Genomic DNA, 25112 nt, shown 5'->3' on the forward strand with positions numbered 1-25112 from the left:
TATGGTTCTACACATGTGCTACATAGGTGCTATATAGCACTTAAAATGGTTCCCCTATGATTACGAGCCAGTGAACGACTTTTAGTGCTATTTAGTACCCGTTGTTTTTAGAGTGTATAGTGTTCAGCAATGTGACTGACCATCAGATTGTGACACACTGATTTCCAGGAACTATAGGGCCAAAGAGGATGTAAAGTTTTATTATAACTTATATTTATACGCTCCTAACAGTTGTGTAAGAAAAATACTTTGCAAGTGTTGAACTTTAGTTATTTAACTATGTTAAGTCATCAAACAATGGCAAAAGTTTCAGACTTCATTACTTTTAATAAACTGCAGTTCACATGTCTTCAAGACATAAGTTAACACATATTTTTATGACATCATATTATTAAGGGCTTTTATGCTAAGTATGAAAACTTACAGTCAACTGTAAAATCATAAAATATACAAAGCAAACCAAAACTCACAAAATAAGAAATGAAGCCACATCACAACAGAAATTGGCTGACCACTACAGAGGCATTTAACTACTACTATAACTTTTTATAAGAGTTAAGCAATCTGCAGCATTAACATATCGGTTTTTTTTCATATTCAGTCTGCTTTGTAAATTAAGTCATGTTGTGCACTGTAATAGCAAACAAGAGCATTTACTGTACATATTTTTTGTAAAAATACTTAGTTTGGGTAAGATTTAAGGAGACCCTTAATCAAGTGGATTACGCAATCCAATATTATCAGCTTTTTACAAATGATAGTTTACACAATAGCTTGAATTCCGAAATAGCATTTTGTTAACCAGCGTTTCTTACTTTAGGAATTAAATAGGTCTATTAAACAATAAAATCAATTAATCACCAGAAACACACACAACAATTTCCGTTACTTTAAACATAAGAATTAAAAATTACATCACACAACGCCACATTAACAACAGTGGACATAATAACATTATATAATCTTTATAATATGGTTTCCAGCCTCAGCAAGATGGAGAAGAACAAAAGGTAAACCACACGTCATATACAGGTCACTATCAACCGAACCCTCATTTTCTCTGCTCTACCCAAGCCAGATCATGACCCCACAGAGGTAGCTGCTTATCGGAAGTCCTCAGCAGAAAACATGCCTTTGGCCCTGCGCAGGATTGAATCTTTGGAGGCATCGTACGGATGCTCTTTGGAAGGAATCTCCAGCACTGCAGGGATGGACTCCATGTGAGCATCTATGGCATGACGAATCATCTCTGCAATGAACTGGTTGATGAGGATAATGCCAATGTCATTGCGAGCCAGGAAACTCCTGTAAATGAAGAACAGATAAATTCACCTTATGTTATGTTCCTGTAGCTCAAGTGGTGCATTGAAAAGGTCATGGGTTTGAACCAGAGAAAGCAGGTAATGATAAAAGCATGCCTTGAGTTAATTTTGAGAAATAGGTTTGTATAACTGTAGTGTATTGTGAATAAAAAAACTTGAAAAAAGGAAACTTTTATATACTAGAAACCTAAGAAAACCTGCACGACGGACAGAAATATTCAGTATTATAAGCCTAAGGTTTTTTTTTACAATTATACATACATATAAATACAATTTAAATGACACATGCCCTAACAAAACGATAAGTATTTACATAACTGACTGATGTGTGATTTTAAATGATTCATCTATTTGAAATATCCTACTTGAATGTCTCCTCTATCTCTGTGATGCTAGTGTCCTTCTCCACCACCAAGAAATTGGGCTTTCGGTTTTTATTAAGCTCTCCGACACCACCAAGCAGGAATCCGGTACATGTGTCCTCATCCCCGATAACGGCGATTAATTTCCCTCGTCCAGGCATGACGAGTTCGGCTTATATTTTCACAAATTAAAGACAGAATGGATGAAATGTTTTCCCGTCCTGCTGGATCATATGCTTATAATCAGCTGACTACTACCGCACTTCCGCTTTGACAAGCGAGTTACGCTCGATGTTCCGACAGCTGACCTGAGAACGGTGCCACTCGCGTTAATGCCTGTAGTCGTAGGCATCGTGATTCTCAGTAAATCTGATCCTGAAACAGATGAGTAATATTTATGGGCAAAACAGCTCTAAATGTTGTGAGAATTGTGTGATTACAGGTCACACTCTAATAATTTTGCTTTAAAGATAAAATATTTAAATTTTGATGAAAATATAAATATATAGAATTAACGTATTTTGCCAATTTACTGGAAGAACGTCTCCACGCAATGTGACGTCATATTCACGCGACGCTTCCTCATCTGTCACGTGAGACGGGAGGTGCAGGAAAACAACAGTCAAACTTCATCTGCACTGCCTAAAATGGTATGTATAAGTTTATTTGGGTGTTATTTAGTGTTTTATAAAAATGTCTTTAAATATAGAGGGTTTATAACGTACAGTTTCGTTTTATTGCGTACATTTATGGCTAGTAAAGAAATAAAAACATTACAGTTAGTGTGCTGGAAGGCTGTCACTTAATGTTTATTCTACATCTAACGTTACATTATCTTTTTATTTTATGCAGACCACGGCTCTGACCCAGGGTTTGGAGAGAATACCCGATCAAATTGGGTATTTGGTTATTAGTGAAGACGGTGTACTCGCGGTGAGTTATGAAACTGTTTAAATGATCAATTTTATGTAATAATATAACAGAGTTCTTGCTGTCTTGAACATTTTAAGTCCTTAAAATATAACTGTAATGAATAAAACCTTAAGTGATACAAATATCTGTAGGTAGAGGTGAGTAAATTATTGTGTAAATTTGTTGAACAGTCTGCAGGTGAGCTGGAGAATGATGAACACACAGCAGGAGTGATCATGCAGATGGTCAGAACAGCTTGTCGGTTTAGATTACATGGGACAGCAGAGCCTCCTTTCAAACGCATGTCAGGTAAGATACATTCACGTTGTTCAGTCTGGACTTCTACATGATCTCTGAGTGAAAGTCATGAACGTAAAATGTATAATCTTTATTTCTGTGACAAGCACTGTTGACAAAATCTGCTTGGTGCCATCACTTAGTAAATGTCCTGCTGCTATTATGCTTTTGTTCACAGTGATGTTTGAAGACTACGTTTATGCTGTGACCATCTCTGGACAGAAAGTTTTTGTAGTCAAGAGGCAAAACAACCAACGGGAACCTGTTACTGTCTAGTAGAAAGGATAATATGAACTGGTCCTGCACACACACTATTACAGGAAAAGACCCAGCCTTTACAACTATCTGATGTTCAGCAAAATAATGCTCATTTTTGGAAAACCTTATTACACAGATTTGGGACTCTGGTGGTGTCAGGACTATTAGTCTGAGGCCCAGTAAGCTTAGGTGTTGTATGTCACAGACTGTTGTCACAAATTATCTTTTTGATGCATGATTAAATACTGTTTTTGATTTAGCTTCATTAACTTTGCCATTTTGTAATAAGTGTGTATTTAGATTTTAACTTATATAATCCAAATCCTATATGTTCTTTGTGTAAATCTACAAGCGGTTGTAATGTAAGACCTGATCATTGTGTATGCATAAGACAGGAGTAATGTATACATGTTCACATGTGCGCAAGTCACAAAAGCAGCTTATCATTGATAACATTACACTGGGTGTTATTATTTTTAATGTGTGATGTGTCTTCATGTTAAGGTGTAATTTGTTGTAATGGTCCAGGGAGTGCAGGGGATCCACAGGTGTTATAGAACATGGGATCTATAAAAGCAGAACCTAAAATGCACTAAATGCTTTTTATGATCTATTTTCAAGTGTGTTTATTTAACAGTCTCACCTTTTAATAATTGCATTAACAATAATACATAAAATAAAAATACTATGCATATTTTTTGTTTCTTTTCTCTTCTTTAGTAGAATTGTTATATTTAAATTACATTAGAGTTAACAGTGCATGTTTGGATCTTGCTTAAAGCTAGTGCATGTTTATTACATACAGTGGTGCTTTGGTTTGCAACACAATAAAATAGTTCATTTCAGTTTGAGTATATTAAACAATATTAAAAATTGCTTCAAAATGCCTTTTAAAAATGTTCTTCATACACAAAAAACTATCTGGTCTGATCTTCCCATGCTACATTCTAGAATGACATGGTACATGTAATTTTGGAAATAAATAATTTTCAAATTATCTATACTTTAAACCCCAATACACCCAGTATTGCCCTTAAACTTATTTAAACATTCTTCACAACCATCTACACGGTAAAATTCCTTGTTGAACTTAAATTTTTAAGTTCAATCAACTTAAATTTACTTTCAAAACTTAAGCTTATTCAACTTTATTTTTATAATTTATAGCAACTCCTCACTAGTCAAGAAAGTTGCAATGAATTGTAAATTTAGGTGGATTAAACTTAAAACAAGGAATTTTTTAACAGTGTAAAGGCACGTTTGTTTTATACATACAACTTAATTTATACTATAAAATGGCCATAATAATTAGGAAGTTAAAAAATAGGGAAATGCGGAAGGAAAAAAGAGAAGTGCTTTAGAACAGAAACTGATTGCGTAATATCAAGATGAAAAACTTTCAGTCACAAGCATTTCAAAATGCTTTTCTCTAAAGCAATGCTCATTTACCGTCATCTATTTTTCCATTCTGCTCCTGTTTTTTCCCATGTTAATGCTTAAATAGTTTAGATAACCAATCCAGCCCGTCATAGAGTCCCATTCATTGGGTGGCACAAGTGGCTTTAACTTAAAAAAAATATTAATATATGCTAAAAATAGCTTGATACTTTTACAAACAATAGAGCACAGAAGATTTCAGTTGCAAGATACTGAGTAAATATGACAAGAATCTGGCAGGTCTTGTTTGTTGGCAAACACAAAGGAGAATTGCATCTCTCAATTCATTCTTGCTGATGATCACAAAAGATGGGTCATATGTAATAACATCACTAGTTGATGTCATATATCTCAATTGATAGAGCATAAAGCTAGTAGTTTTAATTGCTTTTTAAAGTTAAGTGACTTTGTGAGTTCAGTTATTTATTTAAGTGACAGAATGAACATTAAATAGGTGACAATTATTTGATTATGAATTAAACTTTTAATAAAATAGCAAAAACTATGTATTTAAACAAAAGAATGGGATGATAATAGAAAATAGTCACCAAACGTAACTTGGGATGGTTATTAAAATTTCTCCTAGCTTTAGTTTGTAGTCAACAGTTGTTTTACCAGCTGCATCCAGACCAATTGATACATAATTAACTTACAGGGAAAAAATGCTTAAAAATTGTGTTTATATAATTTAATTAGCACAGCCGTTACCAGACTTTTAAGTATCTTTATATTAAATTATTATTATTATTATTATTATTATTATTATTATTATTATTATTATTATTATTATTATTATTATTATGTATTGTTTTAATCTTGTTTGATATGTAAGTGTATATTACCTTGTTTTGTCTGGGTCTTTACCTCGAATTTATTTTAACGCGAATCTCATTTTACATTTTACACAAATTTTAAGTTTCTCTAAATTAAATTACCCCCACTGTAAAATACCTCAAAGTATTAAATAGTAATAAATTGTTTGTTACTGATTAAGGGTTGTTTTACATAAATATATTACGTTTTTCCTGTAACGCTCTTAGATCTTCATCGCAAGACTATTAAATTATTAAACTTTTATTTTTTACTCCTACGTCACTTCCCAAGCAGGAAGAGACTGTAGTGCAAGTAAACAGGACACGTATTCAGGTTATTGCGGTAATTCTCGTTTTAATATAAATATGTGAGCATTAAATGTTGCTGTAGTAAATGTTTTTAAATGCATAAGATATATGCACATAGCTCACAGTGTTTTTGCTGTCGTGGTATGTGCTTTTAGGTGCTAATATTATGTGACATTTCCAACCTGCTATCTAGTTAGCCAACAAATATGAGCAGTTAAACTTAAGTCCGCGTTTGCTTGGCATAAAAAGAAAGGATATAGTACTAACGTTTATTAAACCGACTGTGTCAGCTTTTAAATATTTACTTGTAAGCTTTTATCCTAGTATTATAGCAACATTGTGTTTTGGTCATTTTGTAGCTGGCCAGTGCTATTGGATATGTGTGTGATACATTTATTACAAAAACCTTTTTCGAGTATATAAATAGGATGTGTTTCATCAAGCAAATTTTTCTTAAAGATTCACACCGCTCTGCTTTTCTGGTAGCAATAAAGTGCATGTTGACTTTGCAGGTGGAGGTTATATCATTGAGTATGAAACCTGACTGAGTGATACAACATGGAGAAATTTGGCATGAGCTTCGGTGCAGGCCCAAGCAAGAAAGAACTGCTTGACACCATTGAAGTGCAGAAGAAACAACTAGTAAAGTATCAGACTCGATTTAAAGATGTTGTCAGGGCATACCAAGGCCTACTTAAGGAAAAAGAGGCATTGGAGGCCAGCCTGCAGGTCCTGACCATTTCTCAAAAAGTCGACTTAAGTCATTGCGAGGATGATTTTTCTTCAAGTGGAAGCCATGGGAACACAGAACGACCCCTTGACCTTGGGGATGACCGCTGTTCTCTTCATAGTGAAGATAGTCAGGACACAGCAGCCTCTGCAGATACAGCCGCCAGTGTGACCAGTAGTAGCACTAAGGGAGACCTATTGGAGGAGGACCAAACCTGTACCTTAGATGGAGCAGTTGGTGCCGTCGCACCTGTCTTGACCCAACAAGCTGATGAAGCAAATGGGTCAGAGAGTGGCATTAGTACCGGAAGCAGTGGATGTATGGAGCAGCAACCACCCGCTGTTTCCTCTGCAGTAGAAGCAGACCGTTGTGTACTCCAGCTGAAAACACAACTATCCACCCTGACCAGTTCCCTGGTAACCGTCACTCAAGAGAAATCCAGAATGGAAGCCTCGTTCCAGGCGGACAAGCGGAAGATGAAGCAGGAAATGGAGGAGCTACAGGCCAGGATGGAAGAAGTTCAGAAGCAGCACCAGGCGGAGCTTCAGAGCCTGCAAGAGCAACTGGCAGAGAGCAAAGCCCGTGTCATCACCCAGCAGCACGAACGGGAACGGGAGCAAAGCGATCACGCTCACATGCTCAGAGAGCTCCAGAAACTTCTCCAGGAGGAGCGGGGACTGAGACAGGATGCAGAGCTCAAACTGGAAGATGCACGAGAAGGCCTAGCTGAGGCGATGCAGGCAGCGGATCGAGGGCTGGATTCTGAGACGCACCTGAAAGAGATGACTCAGGAACTAGAGGAGCTGAGGAAGAGCCTGAAAGCTGCAGAAGAGGATAAGAGCAAACCAGACCCACGTGTGGAGGAGCTCCAGCTGGAGATGGCAGAGCTCAAAGCACACTTTCATCAGCAGCTTCAGCAAGAAATAAGAAAGGTATGTTTTAAAGTGTTATTATTTGAATCATATTTACATTTATGATGACAGGCCACGGTAATACTGAGCAACATGGGTGTGTAAATTTGGGCGGCGGTTATATGTTGTAGTCATGGTCATGATAATTATAATTGCATCTTCACATCTTCAGATTACAAAGTACATTTACTCTTTAACAATTGCGGGATGCCTTTTGTTGCAAGTTTATTACTAGATCAACAAAAAGTGTGATTTAAAGAGATAGTTCACCCAAACATGAACATTGTGTTATCATTTATTCAACCTCAAGTTATTCCAAACCTGTTTAAATGTCTTCGTTATGCTTAACACAAATGAAGATATGTAATGTTTGTAACCAATCAGATCTGGGGCACTATTGACTTCCATCGTAGGAAAACCATAATACTATGGAAGTCAATGTTGCCCCAGATGTGTTTGGTTGAATTTTTTTTAAATCGTTATTTGTGTTCAGCAGAACAATGTTTGCAACCAAATAGGGCTGTCACAATTATTAAAGGCGCTCTAAGCGAATTGAAGCGTTTTAGACCATAAAACATTTTTTGTTACATACCGGAAACATCTCGTCACTATCTGCTTGCTGCCTGTCCGCTGATCAAACCGTAAAAAAACGCGATCTCTGTAGACAGCCCAGGCTTCACAAACGGCAATATCAACAAGTGGCCAAACCTAGCATCACAAAACAAAACAAAGTATTCCAGCCAATAAACGACAAAAAGGATTTGGGGGTGGGGGTTGGGCGCGTTCATGAAAGCACGGAAGGGAGGGGGAGGAGTTAGCTACGCTCCGTCTGTTTGAAAACTGTTTCAAACGTCAACAATAACTAACGTCTCGCAGATTCGCTTAGAGAGCCTTTAAATAATCATCTCATCGCGATTGTTTGACCTCATCGTGATGATTTCAGATCACCGCAATGATTGCACATCTCTCTAAAAAACACAAGGGGGAGCCGTAGCTCCTGTATAAACAAAACAGTATTGGATTACTTTATACTAATGTGTATTCATATTTTCTGCCGGGTAAACCTTGCAAAAAGATTTAATTTAAATAATCACAACAATGTGTGAAAATTATTTTATAAACAAAGAAAAAAATGTATGAGAATTTAATGTCAAAGCAATAAAATAGACAATAAATAGTCATAATCGTCACGATTTATCAGACAATTAACTGTCAGACAAACTTCATAACCGTGACAGCCCTACAACCAAACACATCTGGGGCACAATTAACTTCCATAGTAGGAAAACATAATACTTTGGAAGTCAATGGTGCCCCAGATCTGTTTATTTGCATTTTTTTTTTAATCGTTATTTGTGTACAGCAGAACAATGTTTGCAACCAAACACATCTGGGGCACAATTCCATAGTAGGAAAACGTAATACTATGGAACTTAATGGTGCCCCGGATCTGTTTAGTTGCATTTTTTTTTTAATCGTTATTTGTGTACAGCAGAACAATGTTTGCAACCAAACACATCTGGGGCACAATTCCATAGTAGGAAAACGTAATACTATGGAAGTTAATGGTGCCCCAGATCTGTTTAGTTGCATTTTTTTTAAATCATTATTTGTGTTCAGCAGAACAATGTTTGTAACCAAACACATCTGGGGCACAATTCCATAGTAGGAAAACGTAATACTATGGAAGTCAATGGGGACCCAGATCTGTTAAGTTGCATTTTGTTACATCGTTATTTGTGTTCAGCAGAACAAACACATCTGGGGCACAATTCCATAGTAGGAAAACGTAATACTATGGAAGTCAATGGTGCCTCAGATATGTTTAGTTGCTTTTTTTAATCTTTATTTGTGTTCAGCAGAACAATGTTTGGGGCACCATTGACTACCATTGTATTATTTTTTTCCTTTTATGGAACTCAATAGTGCCCCAGATCTCTTACAAACATTTTTCAAAATATCTTTGCGTTCATTTTTGGGTGTACTATCCCTTTAAGGATGTAATTCCGTCATAAGGGTCCAAACATTAATTTTAATTTCTTTATTTGTCTATGTAGACTGCACAGACAGAGGAGCGTTTAAGAGACCAGGCGCAGATGGAGGAAGCAAGAGTTGCCAGCCTTGAGGAGCGAGTATCTGAACTATCTGAGTTGCTGGGTGCCTGCGAAAAGGCCAGACAGAAGGACCAACAGAATGCTCAGAGGTTGCGAGAGCGCATCCTTCAACTAGACACAGAAAATAAAACCTTGGCTATCGCAGCCGTCAACAGGACGACAACGTCCGATCTAAGCATCGATGACACAAACTTGAACGTGGACGTGTTGAAGGACAAGCTTGAGAAGGTGAAGAAGTTACTGCTGTTGGCCGCACAAAGGTCTCAAAACCAGAATTTGGATCTTGAGAGACTCATAGAGGACGAGAAAGACATCGAAGCCTCTGAAGGTGAGAAGACCACGGTACTTCACTACCAGCAAGAGCTTCGGCAACTGAGAGAGGAGTTTGAACGCTACAAAATGAGAGTACAAGGTGTCCTGAAGACTAAAAACACAAAAGATGGCAACCAAGCCAAAGAGTTGGAGGAAGCACGTGACCAGCTGGCTGAGCTGAAGGAGAAGTACATCAACCTTCGCATTGTTTCAGATGAAGCCGAAGCACGGCACAAACGTGAACTGGAGGAGCGACAGCAAGGTCTTGTGTCGTTCCAACAGGCCCATAAACAGGAAGTTGAGAAGTTGGATGCCCAGCACAGGGAGAACTTCCTTCGGCTCGAAGAAGAGCTGCACAAACAAAGAGACCGCACAATGGCCCTACTAGCAGAAAAAGACCTTGAGCTGGAGCGGCTTCGGGCTGCTGCGGTGGTTGGCTTTGGAAGCCATCAGAGATTTCCTGCAAATAATGGTACAGTGATGGAAGAAGGTGACGTAGAGAAGGATGATCCAGCACAGGAAGAAAGTGACATTATCGCTCAAGCCCTTAAACTAGCCGGGCCGAATGAGCCGACTTTATTACTGTACGCCGAACAGCTTGCACGCAAGGAGGTGGAGGTTGCCGCTTTACGCAAACAAAAGCATCGACTCGAGGAAGACTTGCACCAGCTGCAAGGGAAGCTTATTGCTAATGGGGAGAGACATGAAGAAGAGGTTGCTGAGCTACGCGGCCAGCTGGACAAGCGAATTCGGGACCAGGGAAGAGATGGCGCCAATCTTGAGTATCTAAAGAACGTGATTTACAAGTTTCTCACGCTGCATGACACCAGAGGGCGACAGCAGACACTCACGGCAATTTTGACCATTTTACACTTTAGTCCTCAAGAGAAGCAAGTTGTCCTGAAGCAGCAGGCCCACAGCTGGTGGACGGCAGGGAAGCGATAATGCAAAAAGAGACATTTTATAGGCCAACAATTTGGTGTGTAGTTGTGAAAGGGTACCAAAAAGAGCAACATGAACACCTTTCCTTTGTTAAACTGGCAGATAAGCAGTTCTTGACACTGTGTCTTGTACATGGGTGCACCTGTTTCCATAAAATTTTGTATAATTATTAAGGACAGGACAACTTTAATATAACCTCTGTTGTATAGGTTTATATAAAATATACAGTATGTTAATGTAACACTATTTTGGTTAATTTTTAAAGGTTAAAATCTACAGAAAGAGTTATGCCAAAGATGGCCATGTGAAATATGTGATTATTATGCTGAGAAAAAAATGTAAACAGGCTTTGAAGAGAAAACAGTCTATTTATGCTTTCAGACATTAGCACTTTTATATGGTTCATGGTGAACGTGCAGTTAATTCTAAAAGATTAAAATTGGGATGCTTTGGGATCACCTTTTATCAGTGGTATGCATTGAGGTTGCAAAGCTCGAGTGGTTTTAATTATTTGGTTTATCATTTATACCTTACAGTTTCTTTAGATTTTTGTAATATATGCTTGGGCATTTGATGACTGCACTGTTACACCTGTTTCTATATGATGGTTTGAGATAACTAACCAACTGGAGATCATTCTTTTCTATTTAAATTTTAACATTCCTGCATTGTTAAATGTATATTTTCAATTAAATATACTATTTTTCTCTCTTCAGTTTTTGATGGTTTTTGTATGTGGATATAATTAAATATTAAATAACATTAAAAACATAAAAAAGGAAAATTTAAAGAAATAATTCAAAAGCACCATTGACTTCCATAGCATGTTAGTCCTACTAGGTGGGTGATTCTCACGAAACCATTGAAACACCACGGCACTAATGATTTTAGCTATAAAATGTGTAATATAGTAATATTAAAAAGCATCAGAATTAACACAATACTGTGTTCTACCTTGCACAATGTGTGATTTCAACATAAGAATTTATAATTTGTCAATTTTATCTCATTTTCTGCTGAAATTCTCATTACCGCAATGTGTCCGGCTGTGTTTGAGCATGCGTTATGTTGTAATTTAATCAAATGAACACAAAAATATTTAGAAAAAAAAAATGGATGTTTTGCTAGACTACTTTAGATGACAGAAAAAATATTTACTGAATATTCATGTATAATAATAATAATGAAGAAAAATTCGGAAAATTATGTGTCCATGCCTGATGTTCTCATCCTCCGCAACACTTTTTGAGAACAGTTTAAGCACACATACAGAATTTTAATAGAGTTTGATTTTGAGTGACCAAGCACATGGACCAGTTACTTCAAGATGGCTAACAGATCATTTTTTTTACAGTAAATTTGAAATATTGTCTTGTCAGAATGCTTACACAACATTTTGATTATCATTACCGCAACAGATGCTTATTAAATGTTAATTTAATTAATAGAAGCATAATACTTTGATTTAAAATGCATGTGCAGAATCTCCAAATTATGTTCTTTCAGGTTTGTCATGTCATTTTGAAAATATGTCAGTGTTGATGTTTTCTGACTGTTGCGGTAATGAGATTTTTTAGGACTAATTTTTTAAATTATGTTACAAAAAGTGTTAAATTAATGTTCCCATTTACTCCAGACTTTGTTTTGCAATGTCGGGTGGGAAAAAAAGTAAATTTAAGCAATTTTTACATTTTCATGCTTGACATTTTTAAAACCAAGTTTTCGTGAGAATCACCCAGGTAAGTCAATGGTGCTTCCTGCTTTATTACAAATATCTTACTTTGTGTTTGAAAGAATACATTAATTTATAAAGGTTTTAATCAACTTGTGAGTAAATAATCACAAAATTTTCATTTTAGGGTAAACTATGCTTTTAAGTACAAATACAAGAAGTGTTAAGTAGTGAATAATAAAACACATGCGTGACCCTGGACCACAAAACCAATACATTTTTAAAATTTGCAAGTCCCACACTAAAATGCATGTTTGAGCTGCCTTAATTTTAAAACATCTTGCGCTGATGTATCTTATTATTGGCCTTTTCTCAATGTGAAGGATAATTCCTTGGCAATACTGATCTTTCCAAATCACTTCCTTCCGAGGCTAGGCGAGGATCCTCTAGAATTTGGAGAACACGTAAATGGAACAGGCTAGAAAGTGCACGTCATTACGTCAGTAAAAAGGTGTGCTTTCGGCGCTGTGTGCATAGGATTGTGGGTGATTTGAGAGCGCGAAGGATACACATATGCATTTTATAATAATTTGTTTGTTACATTTATATTGCGCTTTTTCTGCAGACCTCAAAGCGCTTTACATATGAATGGGGGAATCTCCTCAACCACCACCAATGTGCAGCATCCACCTGGTATGGGATTATGGGATATTCAGTGCTTGGTTGCTATTCCAAGGATCCTCGACATTGGAACAGTCATTCGACGGATGTCGATGACGTAGTAGCATCCTCAAAATTCTGGCTTCCGAGGATCCTTCCTTGACATTGAGAAACAGCCATTGTTTTGTCTCAAGATGCACACCAGAATTGTTTTTGTTAGGTATGCTTGTACAAACTATATTAAATGTCTTAATTAATCCAAATGCCCCAAATATGTCTTACAAAAAGGCCTTCTTGCTGCTGGTCTGCTTAACAAACGATTTTAATAGTTACAACTGAAAACAAGGCAATAAATAAAAATAAAAAAATCACACAGATCTGTGGCCATCATTTAATTTCAAACAAAAAAAAATAATTGCGATGAAATAAAGAAAAACAATAAAACAAGCTGGTTTGACAGATCAATACACAGTATGAACAAGGATAGCCTAAAACAGGCTAAATAAAAGTGCAAAGTATACAAAGTGCAAAGGCTACTAAGGAAAACCAACTTTACCTTTCAAGGTTTAAAAAGAGCCACTAATGCCCAACAAAAATAATTTATACAGATTTAAACAGCTTTAACATTTATCATAATTGCACAACCAGACATCTCTCTTGTATCCATGCAGACGTTGTTCATAAATCCTAGATTATATTATGCTATCAATAAGGGTTCTATACTAAGAATCAGTTCTAGTATTTGATTAGGCCTAATCTGTATCTATTAATCCAGCCGTGAACTACATTAAACCTTTTTCCTCATAGTGATGTCCATACAGTCAGAATCAAAATTGGCCAAAAACACCCTTTGTGAGGTAAATCAGTGCTGCCATTACAAAACATCATTACAGGGTTTAAAGTATCATATCACACAGTATCACAATAATAATAAACTGCTAAATTACAGTATGGGTTTTGTTCCCTAACATGTCAGTGTCTTTTACATTAGACATCCCAAAAAATAATCAAACCAATATTACAGGAATAAAAGTTTTTTCATTTAATAAATAATAAATAAAAAAAATCTTAAAATCATGTTTATTGGAGCATAAAATATCTGCAATCTAAAATGTGCAGTCGTTCCGAGTTCTCTGTGTATTATCTAGTGCCGTATGTATAATCTCTCACCTGTATATCTAAAATGAAAGGCCTCTCAGGTAGTGTATGGTCTTACTGGTAAAATGAATGCCGGCCGATACCTGTACAGGTGTCAGGGGTTTATACATCGCTGGTATACTGTAATTTTAGCACTGTGGCTCAGATCTCAGTCTGTTTATGTCAATGTTCATGTGGCTCTGACTGTGATTGTCTATGTAATACTGTCTGTAGATCTTCTGGCAGGGAGCTGATGATAGTTTGGATGGACTGCTCTAATTTCTCCAGTTGTTGTTCTTTGACAGGAAGCTGATACTTTCGAGCTCTCACCTGGGAAGGAAATGCAGAGATAAGCTTTGCGTCAATATACGAGTTCCCGTAGCTCAATCGGTAGAGAATGACGCTATAGCTACGCTGTCGTCGAACATTTTTTGTTGAATCGTTTTAATCAAAGAAACCTCAAATTACCCTTAACTCTTTCACCGCCAGCGTTTTTAAAAAAAGTTGCCAGCCAGCGCCAGCGTTTTTCATGATTTTCACCAAAGTTTAATGCCTTCCAGAAAATGTTCTTCTTTAAATATATAAACATACAATATAACAAATGAAAGAACAGACCCTCTGCTTTCAAACAAAAAAAACCGTTTCATCCTACCTTTAGTGGTTCTTTTGCAATCAGCTTTTGAATATGGGTAGGTTTTTGCAAAAACACCATATTTTGAGCAAAAAGCAAAAATAATTCCATATTTGTGACGGACTTTTCATAGAGATCCCATTCAGAGCGATCTTTAAAACAGACACGGACATGCAGCCGCTTGCCATAGGGCAATACTTCCGGTTTTAAAAAGTTGCGGAAGGGCGCCACCTGGTGGATAATAGCGGTATTGCGGAAAGACGGAAAATCTTGTTATTGGCGGGGAAGCGTTTTCTCTTAATTGACGAGATATCTCGTCAATGGCGGGGAAAGAGTTAAAGGAATATTCCATTTTCTTAAATGAAAAATCCAGATAATTTACTCACCACCATGTCATCCAAAATGTTGATGTCTTTCTTTGTTCAAGAAGAAATTATGTTTTTTGAGGAAAACATTGCAGGATTTTTCTCATTTTAATGGACTTTAATAGACACCAACAATTAACACTTAACTCAACACGTAACAGTTTTTTTCAACGGAGTTTCAAAAGACTATAAACGATCCCAAACGAGGCATAAGGGTCTTATCTAGCAAAACGATTGTCATTTTTGACAATAAAAATAACAAATATACACTTTTCAAGCACAACTTCTCGTCTAAATCCGGTCCAGCGCGACCTAACTTTAATGCGTAGTGACTAGGGAGTCACGTGTTACATATATAAAACGCACATTTGCGGACCATTGTAAACCATAAACTGACACAAAGACATTAATTAGTATCAGTTGACATACAACAACGTAGGAACGGTCCTCGTTCTCAACACTTGTAAACACTGGGGCGGAGTTTCGCGTTCGTCCTCTGTGACCTCTTGACGTCATGACGTATTGCGTGGGGTCACGTTGGCGCATCACGACCGGATTTAAACGAGAAGTTGTGCTTTAAAAGTGGATATTTGTTATTTTTATTGTGTTACGTGTTGATTTAAGTATTAAATGTTGGGCTCTATTAAAGTCCATTAAAATGAGAAAAATCCTGCAATGTTTTTCTTAAAAAACATAATTTCTTCGACTGAACAAAGAAAGACATCAACATTTTGCATGACATGGTGGTGAGTAAATTATCTGGATTTTTCTTTTAAGAAAATGGAATATTCCTTTAACTCAAAACATATTGTGAACTAGAATTCACTAACCAGTTTCTCTCTCAGCTTCAGGACGAGATCTACGATTTCTACCTCAGATTTGTCTTTGGTCCAAGCCAGCAGATCCTAAATGAGTAAAAAAACTGAAGTAAACAAAAACATTCTTGTATTGCAATGCATAACTAATATAACCACTCCTACAATCTGTCTATTTAGAAGGCATGAGACTAATAAACAAAATTATGACAAGATCAAAGAGTTTTAGATACTGATGCTACACTCAGATGACTTTTGCGAAGAGACCTTAATATACTCACAGCCGCACAGATGGCCTCCAAATGAAGACATTCCACTTTCTGAGTCATCTCTCTGTGCCTGAGACGATACCAGCCGTCAAAGTTTGGAGAGCGGAGGTACCTCCTGAAAGGCACACATATTACATCTTATGCACACAATTTAAATAAAAGATTAAATCTTTAGTTCTGAACTTCCTGTTGTGTTACCTGTACAGGCCCATCCAATCTCCTTTAAGCACTGAGGTAAGCTGAGACCCTGCTTGCTCCAAAGTCTTTATAAACTCCTCCTGACTGAAGGAGCGGATCTGTGGAGGAGTCTGTGAAACATCAAACAATTTAATAACGACACAAGAACCTACTAATGTCATGGATATCAATTAAAATCTGATCGAATTATCCTGAACTAACCTTCCAAGGAGACACAGATCTCTGCGGGGGCATCAGACTCAATAAATACTGCTCCTGAAGAGTGTAAAGTCAAAGCTGAGGCTTGAAATTTAAATTGAATTAAGTCGTTATATTGTCATTAGGCATTACCAGTGGATAAATGAAACTCTGCGTCTGCTCCAACAGATGCCGCCTCAAGATGGCGCTCTGCACCTCTGATGGTCTTTTTTTCTGGATACCCTGATGACAAAAAGACCACAATTGAAACATAGTTATGGTTTTAGGTTGAATTCAATTCAAATATCAAATTAAGACCAAAAGCCAACCTTTAAGAGTCGTTTGATGAGGGCTTTGTCTTTGTGAAGAAAGGTCTTATATGCCGTGTATATACCTTTAAGAAATACCAAGCAAATGTGTATGTGAAGGTAATAAAAATTACAAGTTTTGCATTATAATGTTATATAATAAAATCTATTGTGCATACCTGGTTTTGTATCCAACGTTTTCAACTTGGCCAATTTCTTGATCTTCACCTGCTTTGGCAAATCACCTGCAGGACAGAGATACCAACCTGACACCCCTCTCATACACATATATGAGTCATAGGATTAAAATAGAGTGTGGTTTACCAGACATCTTTAAGTCTCCGAGGCGAATGATGTGTGGCCAGCACTGAAAGGTCTTTATAAAGAAAGGGTTTGTGACACCTAGTATCACATTAGGCCTGTCAGTAAAAAATAGAAAAGTCACATCCTTGATAAATCATTCATGTATTAAGGCAGTGGTTCTCAAACCTTTTGGCACGCAATGCGTCTTAAACTTAGAATTTAGATTCAAAAAATCATTAAATGATACAATGCAGTGCTGTTGGTTTTTAGCCTTATTTTTCTGAGGTTTCATTACACTGCATTCATGATAAACTAATGTATTTTATAAAATGTCAAAAAATTTGGGCCCCTCCTGGCACCATCTTGCCCCCTCCCCCTAGTTTGAGAACCACTGTCTATAGGAAACCATTATGAAACTGTTGAAACATAATGAAATAATGTCACTTGATAAAGGAAATTCAAGCACCATATGATTGTAAAGGGATGGTTCACCAAAAAAAGTAATGTTTTCCTAGTTTTTGTGGCAAAAATAAATAAATTTGCGTTTACACCTGCCGCGATAGGGGCGGCAAAAACGCGCTATAGTTGGACGCTTGAACATTTGAGTTCACTCGCTTCATTCGCCCCTCCCCTCAAATGACTATAATGTCACGAGGAAATTCGCGCCATGGGAGGGGCTTCTGCGACTCCGCAGAGACTCTGCCACTCCGCTCGCTTCCTGTAATCAAGTCACTACCACAACAAGGTCCTGATTGGTTAACGCGGCACGGAAATCCAACGAAGTTCAGAATTTTTGTGTGTTACCGTGCCGCAAGATAATAATCCGCGTGTAATCGCGTCTTTGCATTGACTTAACATGTAAATCACCTGGGTTTTCCGCCTCTACGGCGGCTGGTGTAAACGCAGCATAGTAGTTGGAGAGTGGGGCTTGTAATCCAAAAGTTACCGGTTCAAGAAACGACTGTGGTGCCCTTGAGCAAGGCAACTTATGCCCAATTGTACTACTTACTAAGGTGGGTTACATGCAGATGTCACATTTTGAGCTTGTGACAAATCATGTCACTTTCTTTCTTAAAATGTTCTTATTTTTTTATATTCAGCTATCACTTTAATATTGTTCCTAACACACGTGACATGCATCTACAACTGAAATTTTTTGGCCTCTCCAAATGATGCATGTGTGAATGGGAACTCGCTGCAAAACCATGCCAGAATTTTTGGCTAAAACCTCCATCTCTAAAAAAAATCCATGCACTTAAGAGGACTTTGCTAAAAAAAAAATCAGCATAGCGTTTAAGAATTCTGCCAACAAAGCGACACTTCTGAATGACCTGAGGCCGGGATTAAGCGAATTTAAAGCTAAAAGCATTCATTTTATTTTGACACAGGTGGTGTTTAGCGGATTTTGCATTGAGCTCTTCAAATTATGACAATGTTTTATTTTTTTAGGTGAACTATCCCTTTAAGAGTGTGGATTTGTGTTTTTACTTACGGAGCTTGAGTTCTGGTGGTATACTCTTTGAATTCACTGTCATGAATGGTAAAGTAAGGTCTGTAATCGCCACAGTATCGCAGTGGGGCAATGGAACTACAAAAAGAAACATCAAAGTTTTACAAAGTATCTCAAAACAAATTCCTGTAGCATAAGCAACACAAAAGTCACAGGTTCCATCCCAGAAAACAAACATACTGATAAAGTATAGCGTGAACACACTACATGAGATGCTTTGGATAAAACATAAATGTAAATGTTATTATAAATATCAACTATAAAACTAAAATTAGATTAATGTGAGTTTTCTGCTACTTCAAAAACTTCCATCATAAAGGTGGCTTTTAACTTAATAGCCCTTGTGTGGGCGCTGTATGTACGCATGTTACTAGTAATAAGAACACATTGTCCCTACCTGACTAGGGCCAGCACGGTCTCCGAGGAGACAGTCGGAGAGGGTGCCATGACAACCACCGGCTCTCCTAGCAACATCAGCTCCCAGAGCATCTGCACGTGAATCAGGACTGACTGGAAACATCTAATAAGATGAAAGGTCATTTAGGACAGTTTGTAGCTATGGTGTGGTTTCAGTAAATGTTGTAAACTCAACAGATGGTTTAGTTATTAAAAACACATGTACAAGCTGTACAATACTTAAAAAGATCCAGCTCGTGAACTGATGGAAGAACCATTGGTGCAGGGAGCAGATTCTGTGACAAACAACATTTTCTGGTGTTATCATTGAGCAGAATTGGAAATAAAAGCTCTTTTAAGACCATGCATGCATGAGGTAAGCACCTCCTGTTGCGCCTGTTTATCCGGGCTTCCTTCTGACGTTTCAACGTTTGAGGGAATTTTGACCTGCAAACAGAGCTCTGGATAAGTCTGACACAATTAGCAAATAATTGTATAAATCATTAAAACACAAGACTTAAAATTGATAAGAGGCTTTAAAGGGATAGTTTACTGATGAAATTAACAATTTTGTCATCATTTACTCACCCTCAAGTTGTTCTGTATTAATGTCTTAGTTTTAAAAATGTTAATAACCAAACAGATCTGGGGCACCATTCACTTCCATAGTATTATTTGTCCTACTATGGAAGTCAATGGTGCCCCAGATCTGTTTGGTTATTAACTTTCTTTAAAATATGTTGCTGAGTTTTCAGCAGAACAAAGAAATGTATATAGGTTCGGAACAACTTGGGGGCAGGGTAAATGATGACAGAAATGTATTTTTGGGAGAACTATCCTATAAAGAACACAATAAATGGATTGGAATATCCAGCTATATATAAGCTACTGACATTTTTGCTTTATTGTATATCATTAATTATCTATTTAAGTACAAATAACATGTCAGAACCCTTAAATGGACAATCATTCACCTAAATATCCCTTTAAGAGATTTTCATTTATTGAAGGTCTTACCTGCATCACCACACCCATCACAGGTAAGTTGAGTGTTTGCCCTGGTATTGGCGCAGGCCACTGGTCAATCTCATTGCAGACTACAACAGACAAAGTTAAGTTAGATTAGGCTTAAAAGTTCTTAAGGCTACAAATATATGCACACATAATTAACTCCTCTTCAATAAGTCAAGACTCAAAAACAAATCAAATTAAACTTACCAGTTTCCAAACAAGGTTCAAGCTTTTCAAAATACTCAGGGGCGATAACTTGCAGCAGATTGTGAAACAACTGCACAAATGGCAGTCTGGACACCACCACCAACGACTGCAAATAATAATTACATTTGTTATAATAGTTGAGACGTTTGTATTATGAACAAACTATCAAAATAACTATGCAGATATCTTTTGACAATAAGGAAATTAACATAAGACTTCAATTTAAATGGTTATAAATCCTTTGTTTCCAAGATGATTACCTTTATATATGGCACAATCTCATAATGATTCACCTGAAGGATATGTGAAAAACTCGGATGCAAAAGCCGCTAAATGCCACCTCAGTCAAAAATGACAATTATATTATTTATTTTCTTTTAAATGCCATGCAATTCTAATTATATAAAGTAAGATTAGAAAAGATGTTTAAATTTAATTTCATCAAAAAAAAAAATAATTCATACAACTATGTTTGGATTAACTTGATAAAAAAAAATTCAAAGTAACAACAGAAAAAAAGGTTTCATACAGTAATAGAGGTAATAATACAATCTAGTAGAATATGTTTAATGGACAATAAATTCTGACAAATTTGGAGGACTTCCTCTTGAGAGTAAAAATTGATGTGTGATTTTTGATTGTACTATTATGCATCTGGTATAGATGACTTGATGACTGGATTTATTTAATTCAACTTATTATTTAGACATTGTCTTTTGTTTTAAGTCTGTGAATGGTGTAAGACATTTCACTAATTCTGTGGATAGTGCTTCTTTGGCTGCATTGTTGTGAATGATATTAACCAAGTGCTCTAGGCACACATTATATGTTCATCAAATACTTTCATTACAAATTTGCAAATCCCAGCCTGAGGAATACCGATTTGTTGACAAATGGGATGATTTGGATGGTGCATATGTGGCATTTCAATTGTTGAGCTACAAGAATTTTTTAACAAATATTGAAGAGCGACTGGGGAGAGAAACAACTGTGGATCACATTCAAACTTGGGTCCCTTGTGAATACTTGGACCTGAAAACAACACAAATGTGGGCGGCAGCCCCCTATTTGTGTGGTTCAGTTTCTTAATTTTTACTTTTGAATTCTGTCTTTCATCAATTGCACGGTTTCCAGTTGCATCTTTAATAATATGCAACTGTTTACTATGTCTTGTCCAAAGAAGTTTTTTTTTTTAAATGGAGGTTTGTGCCAAAAAATGCATGCACCTAAGAGGGTTTGCACTGAAAGACAGTCCAATTTGTTAAATACCAATTAAATGACCAAGAGCCTGAAAATGAACAGCAAATGCTCATTTACAAGAAAATGCACTTAGAGGGTTTTGCATCTGAACTGTTCTTCATGTGTTTGCGTATATTGATTGAGTTACACACCTTCTGAAAGTAGCCTCTCTTGACAGATGCATCCTTCACTTGTCTAAAATAGACAAACCCATGGAAATGTGCATGCTCCTTCTAAAAGAGAAGTAAATTAATTTACATGCATTCCTCCAGAGCATTTTAGGCTAATATTTGTATATGTTTTATAAAAATAACTGTTTCAAATCCTATCAGCTCTTATATTTCTTGTGTTATCTCTGTGTATTGACTTCTCAAAACAAATTTACATTTAGGCATTCGGCAAACCCTTTAAACCCGAGTGACTACAATTCTCTACCAGGTGACCTACATGAAACACTTGCTAAAGCTTAGTCTGTGATATTAAACTAATTTACAGGACAACGTATACAGGAATTTACAGTGTTGTTGTTCAGTGAAAAAGCAATATATTTGGTCATTTTCATTATCAACCACACTATACCAAATTGGACAATTGACAGGTGTCATTCCACCTTTTCAAAATAGTATAATGCACATTTCTCAATACTGGCATCACCCTTTAAAAAGAAAACATTGGTTGACCCCTAGTGCTGATATAAGTGATGGGGATAACAATTAATAAATATAGCTGCAAGCAGCAATGGCGGGCCCTCGCACGTTTTTTTACCGCTACACGGTGCGTCCGAGAAAACGATGCACGGTGGGCAAGGGCATCAAGTGGGTAAATATCAGTGGGCTATTTAATGTTGTTACTGAGCCATTTGGGGACTGTAGGTAAAAGAAACCCCACATTTTAGACAAACAGGGGCGCTAGTGAGCCACTTAAGAGACACGCCTATGTCTGACCTGTTTGTGCACACTTAAAAGCCGACAACTCTGATGTGTGTGCCAACTTTAAGGTTAATCTAAGCATGCCAAAGACTTAAATATGCCTGAAATAAAAGTAAAGTTTGCGGCGTTGCCATGGGAACAGCGTTCGAGATATCAAAAATCCCTTCGCAATTTATCATCTACAATGTCTCGGCATCATGTTGACCACTTCTGGTGTTAATCGCATGAATATCCTAGAAGGAGTATTTAAAGGAACATCGGCGTCAACTGAAAGGCTTAAATATACCTTTAAAATGAAAGTAAACTTTGACGCGTTGCCATGGGAACAGCGTTTGAGATATCAAAAATCCCTTCGCAATTTATCATCTACAATATCTCGGCTTCATGTTGACCACTTTTGGTGTCAATTGCATGATTATTCTAGAAGGAGTATATAAAAGTTCACTGCATGCAACTGTAAGGCTTAAATATGCCTTTAAAATGAAAGTAAAGTTTGACACGTTGCCATGGGAACAGCGTTTGAGATATCAAAAATCCCTTCGCAATTTATCATCTACTATGCCTCAGCATCATGTTGACCACTTTTGGTGTTAATCGCATGAATATTCTAGAAGGAGTATTTAAAGGAACATCGGCATCAACTGAAAGGCTTAAAAATGCCTTTAAAATGAAAGTAAAGTTTGACGCGTTGCCATGGGAACAGCGTTTGAGATATCAAAAATCCCTTCGTAATTTATCATCTACAATCTCTCAGCTTCATGTTGACCACTTTTGGTGTCAATTGCATGGTTTTTCTAGAAGGAGTATTTAAAAGAACATAGCATGGAACGTCAAAAAAAATCCAGCTTTGTGACTGACGCACTTCCTGGCGCCTGGTGGTGGCGCTATACCCGGGAGTCACAATAGGCACATCGATGCGATCGGAATCTTCAGACGAACAAACACCCCGCATGGCATCACAATAAGATATTTTTTGCCTTAGATATTAGACACTTCCTGTTTCTCTGAATTCGCCATAAATTCGTCACCTCGCCATGGCAGAACCGTTCGAGATATCAAAAATCCCTTCGCAATTTAGCAAGTACAATGTCTCGGCATCATGATCACCACGTTTGGTGTCAATCCCATGAATCCACTAGGAGGAGTATTTAAAAGTTCAACGCATGCATTTTTTAAACAATCCAAAATAGCCGACTTCCTGTTGGGCGGAGCTTAAATGTTAGAGGGCGAAAGTTGTTCGGGTCGATGAGATCTATATGCGTACCAACTCTCGTACATGTGCGCACATTTTTGCCCGATCTGTGCATCAATGTTTTTTTTTGCATTACAGGGGGCGCTACAGAGCCCCCGTGCCACGCCCGTGTTCCAGCCTTTGGATTTCTGCGATGACGGACGACTCTGACGTCTGTGCCAATTTTCAAGAGTTTTCGAGTATGTTAAGGCCCCCAAAAAGTCCAAAAGTGTTAAAAAAAAAAAAAAAATAAAAAAAAAAAAATAAAAATAATAATCCGAGCAAAAACAATAGGGGTGCAGGCCATTCTGGCCTGCTCCTCGGTGCTCGAGCCCTAATGAAAACACCTGAATTTAAAGCAAGTACACATCTCACCTGCAAAGTCACAGGTGCGGATCTGTTGTATGCATCCTCCCGCCCAAACCAAGAGCCACTACGGCCCACCGACTGCCGCAGTCTGAAGCTGAACTGAGTGTCCCCAAGGCATCCTGGGAAAGATATGGACTCATGTGAAGCTCATGTTTCAGCTGTTTATCACCACATCACTTACAAAAAGACAAATTACCTGAGTAGGAGTCAGGAAATGATAAATAACAGATGCTTGTTTTCTGAAAACAAATAAATGAGTATTTTTATTTATTTTAGAGCCATTTAATAATATTAATGCTGCTTTTGGTTGACACAGTAACACACGCCCTTTAAAATACTACTTCTGCTAAAAAAAAAACACTAATGGTGCAAATTGTTCTTACCTCCTTCTCTGTAAGCTTGACATTGTTAGGGTAAATGAGCTGATGATGTAAAAAGGTTACAATTATACACAGCTACAATGCGGTTGCTGCATTTATAATCATATAAAGAAAACCGACAAAAAAATCCGCATTGATGTCACTAAATCTGATCATTAATCAATTAAAAGATGCTGTACAGCCACGCTTGTAATTAACAAACAGATATGAAAGGTGCACGCGCATAATTTGTGTACCTCAATGGCTTGCCCGAGTTCGAGGTCGAAGGTAACGACGCACACGCACTCGAGCCACGCGGAGAATCGGGACCACGGATCCGGTTTCTGTGCATTTGTCGCCGCACCCTTTGATACTCCTTCCCGAGGATCAGAGGTGTCATATGGGTCCATTGTGACTTAACGATCCATTTGATCTCCGCTTGCTTATGTGAATGGTGGGGTCCTCGGTCATCTTTCTATAATGAAAGTATGAACAGCGCCCTCGCGGGGGGAGGACTGGTATTTTTATTACTTATCAAATAAAAACTAAAGCGATTGGCGTGTATGGAGGACTTAAAAAATTAAATCAAGTATAAATCAATTAATAAA

General features: G+C 37.2%; 4 protein-coding genes across 6 annotated transcripts; 2 read left to right on the top strand and 2 right to left on the bottom strand.

Annotated features, from left to right (window-relative positions):
* Positions 1–307: 307 nt before the first annotated feature.
* Positions 308–1949, bottom strand: atp6v1f (ATPase H+ transporting V1 subunit F). The gene is made up of 2 exons (XM_065268471.2): positions 1688–1949; positions 308–1305 (listed from the first exon to the last, which is right to left on the bottom strand). Exons 1-2 carry the CDS (start codon positions 1843–1845, stop codon positions 1104–1106), a joined length of 360 nt encoding a protein of 119 aa, XP_065124543.1. The 5' UTR covers positions 1846–1949; the 3' UTR covers positions 308–1103.
* Positions 1950–2187: 238 nt separating this feature from the next.
* On the top strand, positions 2188–3845 carry lamtor4 (late endosomal/lysosomal adaptor, MAPK and MTOR activator 4). 2 transcript variants are annotated; one of them, XM_065268473.2, is made up of 4 exons: positions 2188–2334; positions 2537–2617; positions 2788–2905; positions 3072–3845. In XM_065268473.2, exons 1-4 carry the CDS (start codon positions 2332–2334, stop codon positions 3167–3169), a joined length of 300 nt encoding a protein of 99 aa, XP_065124545.1. In that variant the 5' UTR covers positions 2188–2331; the 3' UTR covers positions 3170–3845. The 2 variants fall into 2 exon arrangements, with proteins under 2 accessions (XP_065124545.1, XP_065124544.1); XM_065268472.1 differs by lacking the exon at positions 2188–2334 and having other exon boundaries at positions 2531–2617.
* Positions 3846–5681: 1836 nt separating this feature from the next.
* On the top strand, positions 5682–11433 carry gcc1 (GRIP and coiled-coil domain containing 1). Of its 2 annotated transcripts, none has more exons than XM_065268493.1 (3): positions 5682–5743; positions 6222–7371; positions 9408–11433. In XM_065268493.1, exons 2-3 carry the CDS (start codon positions 6268–6270, stop codon positions 10719–10721), a joined length of 2418 nt encoding a protein of 805 aa, XP_065124565.1. In that variant the 5' UTR covers positions 5682–5743; positions 6222–6267; the 3' UTR covers positions 10722–11433. The 2 variants fall into 2 exon arrangements, with proteins under 2 accessions (XP_065124565.1, XP_065124566.1); XM_065268494.1 differs by having other exon boundaries at positions 5690–5734.
* A 1994-nt stretch (positions 11434–13427) lies between these two features.
* On the bottom strand, positions 13428–24985 carry dennd6b (DENN/MADD domain containing 6B). The gene is made up of 20 exons (XM_065268495.2): positions 24762–24985; positions 24529–24567; positions 24342–24384; positions 24152–24264; positions 21769–21849; positions 20378–20483; positions 20177–20256; positions 19544–19606; positions 19400–19455; positions 19161–19283; positions 18746–18841; positions 17275–17369; positions 17130–17195; positions 16972–17036; positions 16796–16885; positions 16667–16720; positions 16466–16575; positions 16280–16382; positions 16014–16088; positions 13428–14517 (listed from the first exon to the last, which is right to left on the bottom strand). Exons 1-20 carry the CDS (start codon positions 24912–24914, stop codon positions 14371–14373), a joined length of 1758 nt encoding a protein of 585 aa, XP_065124567.1. The 5' UTR covers positions 24915–24985; the 3' UTR covers positions 13428–14370.
* Positions 24986–25112: the final 127 nt, after the last annotated feature.

The sequence above is a fragment of the Paramisgurnus dabryanus genome, chromosome 1, assembly GCF_030506205.2.
Source record: "Paramisgurnus dabryanus chromosome 1, PD_genome_1.1, whole genome shotgun sequence".
Classification (NCBI taxonomy): domain Eukaryota; kingdom Metazoa; phylum Chordata; class Actinopteri; order Cypriniformes; family Cobitidae; genus Paramisgurnus; species Paramisgurnus dabryanus.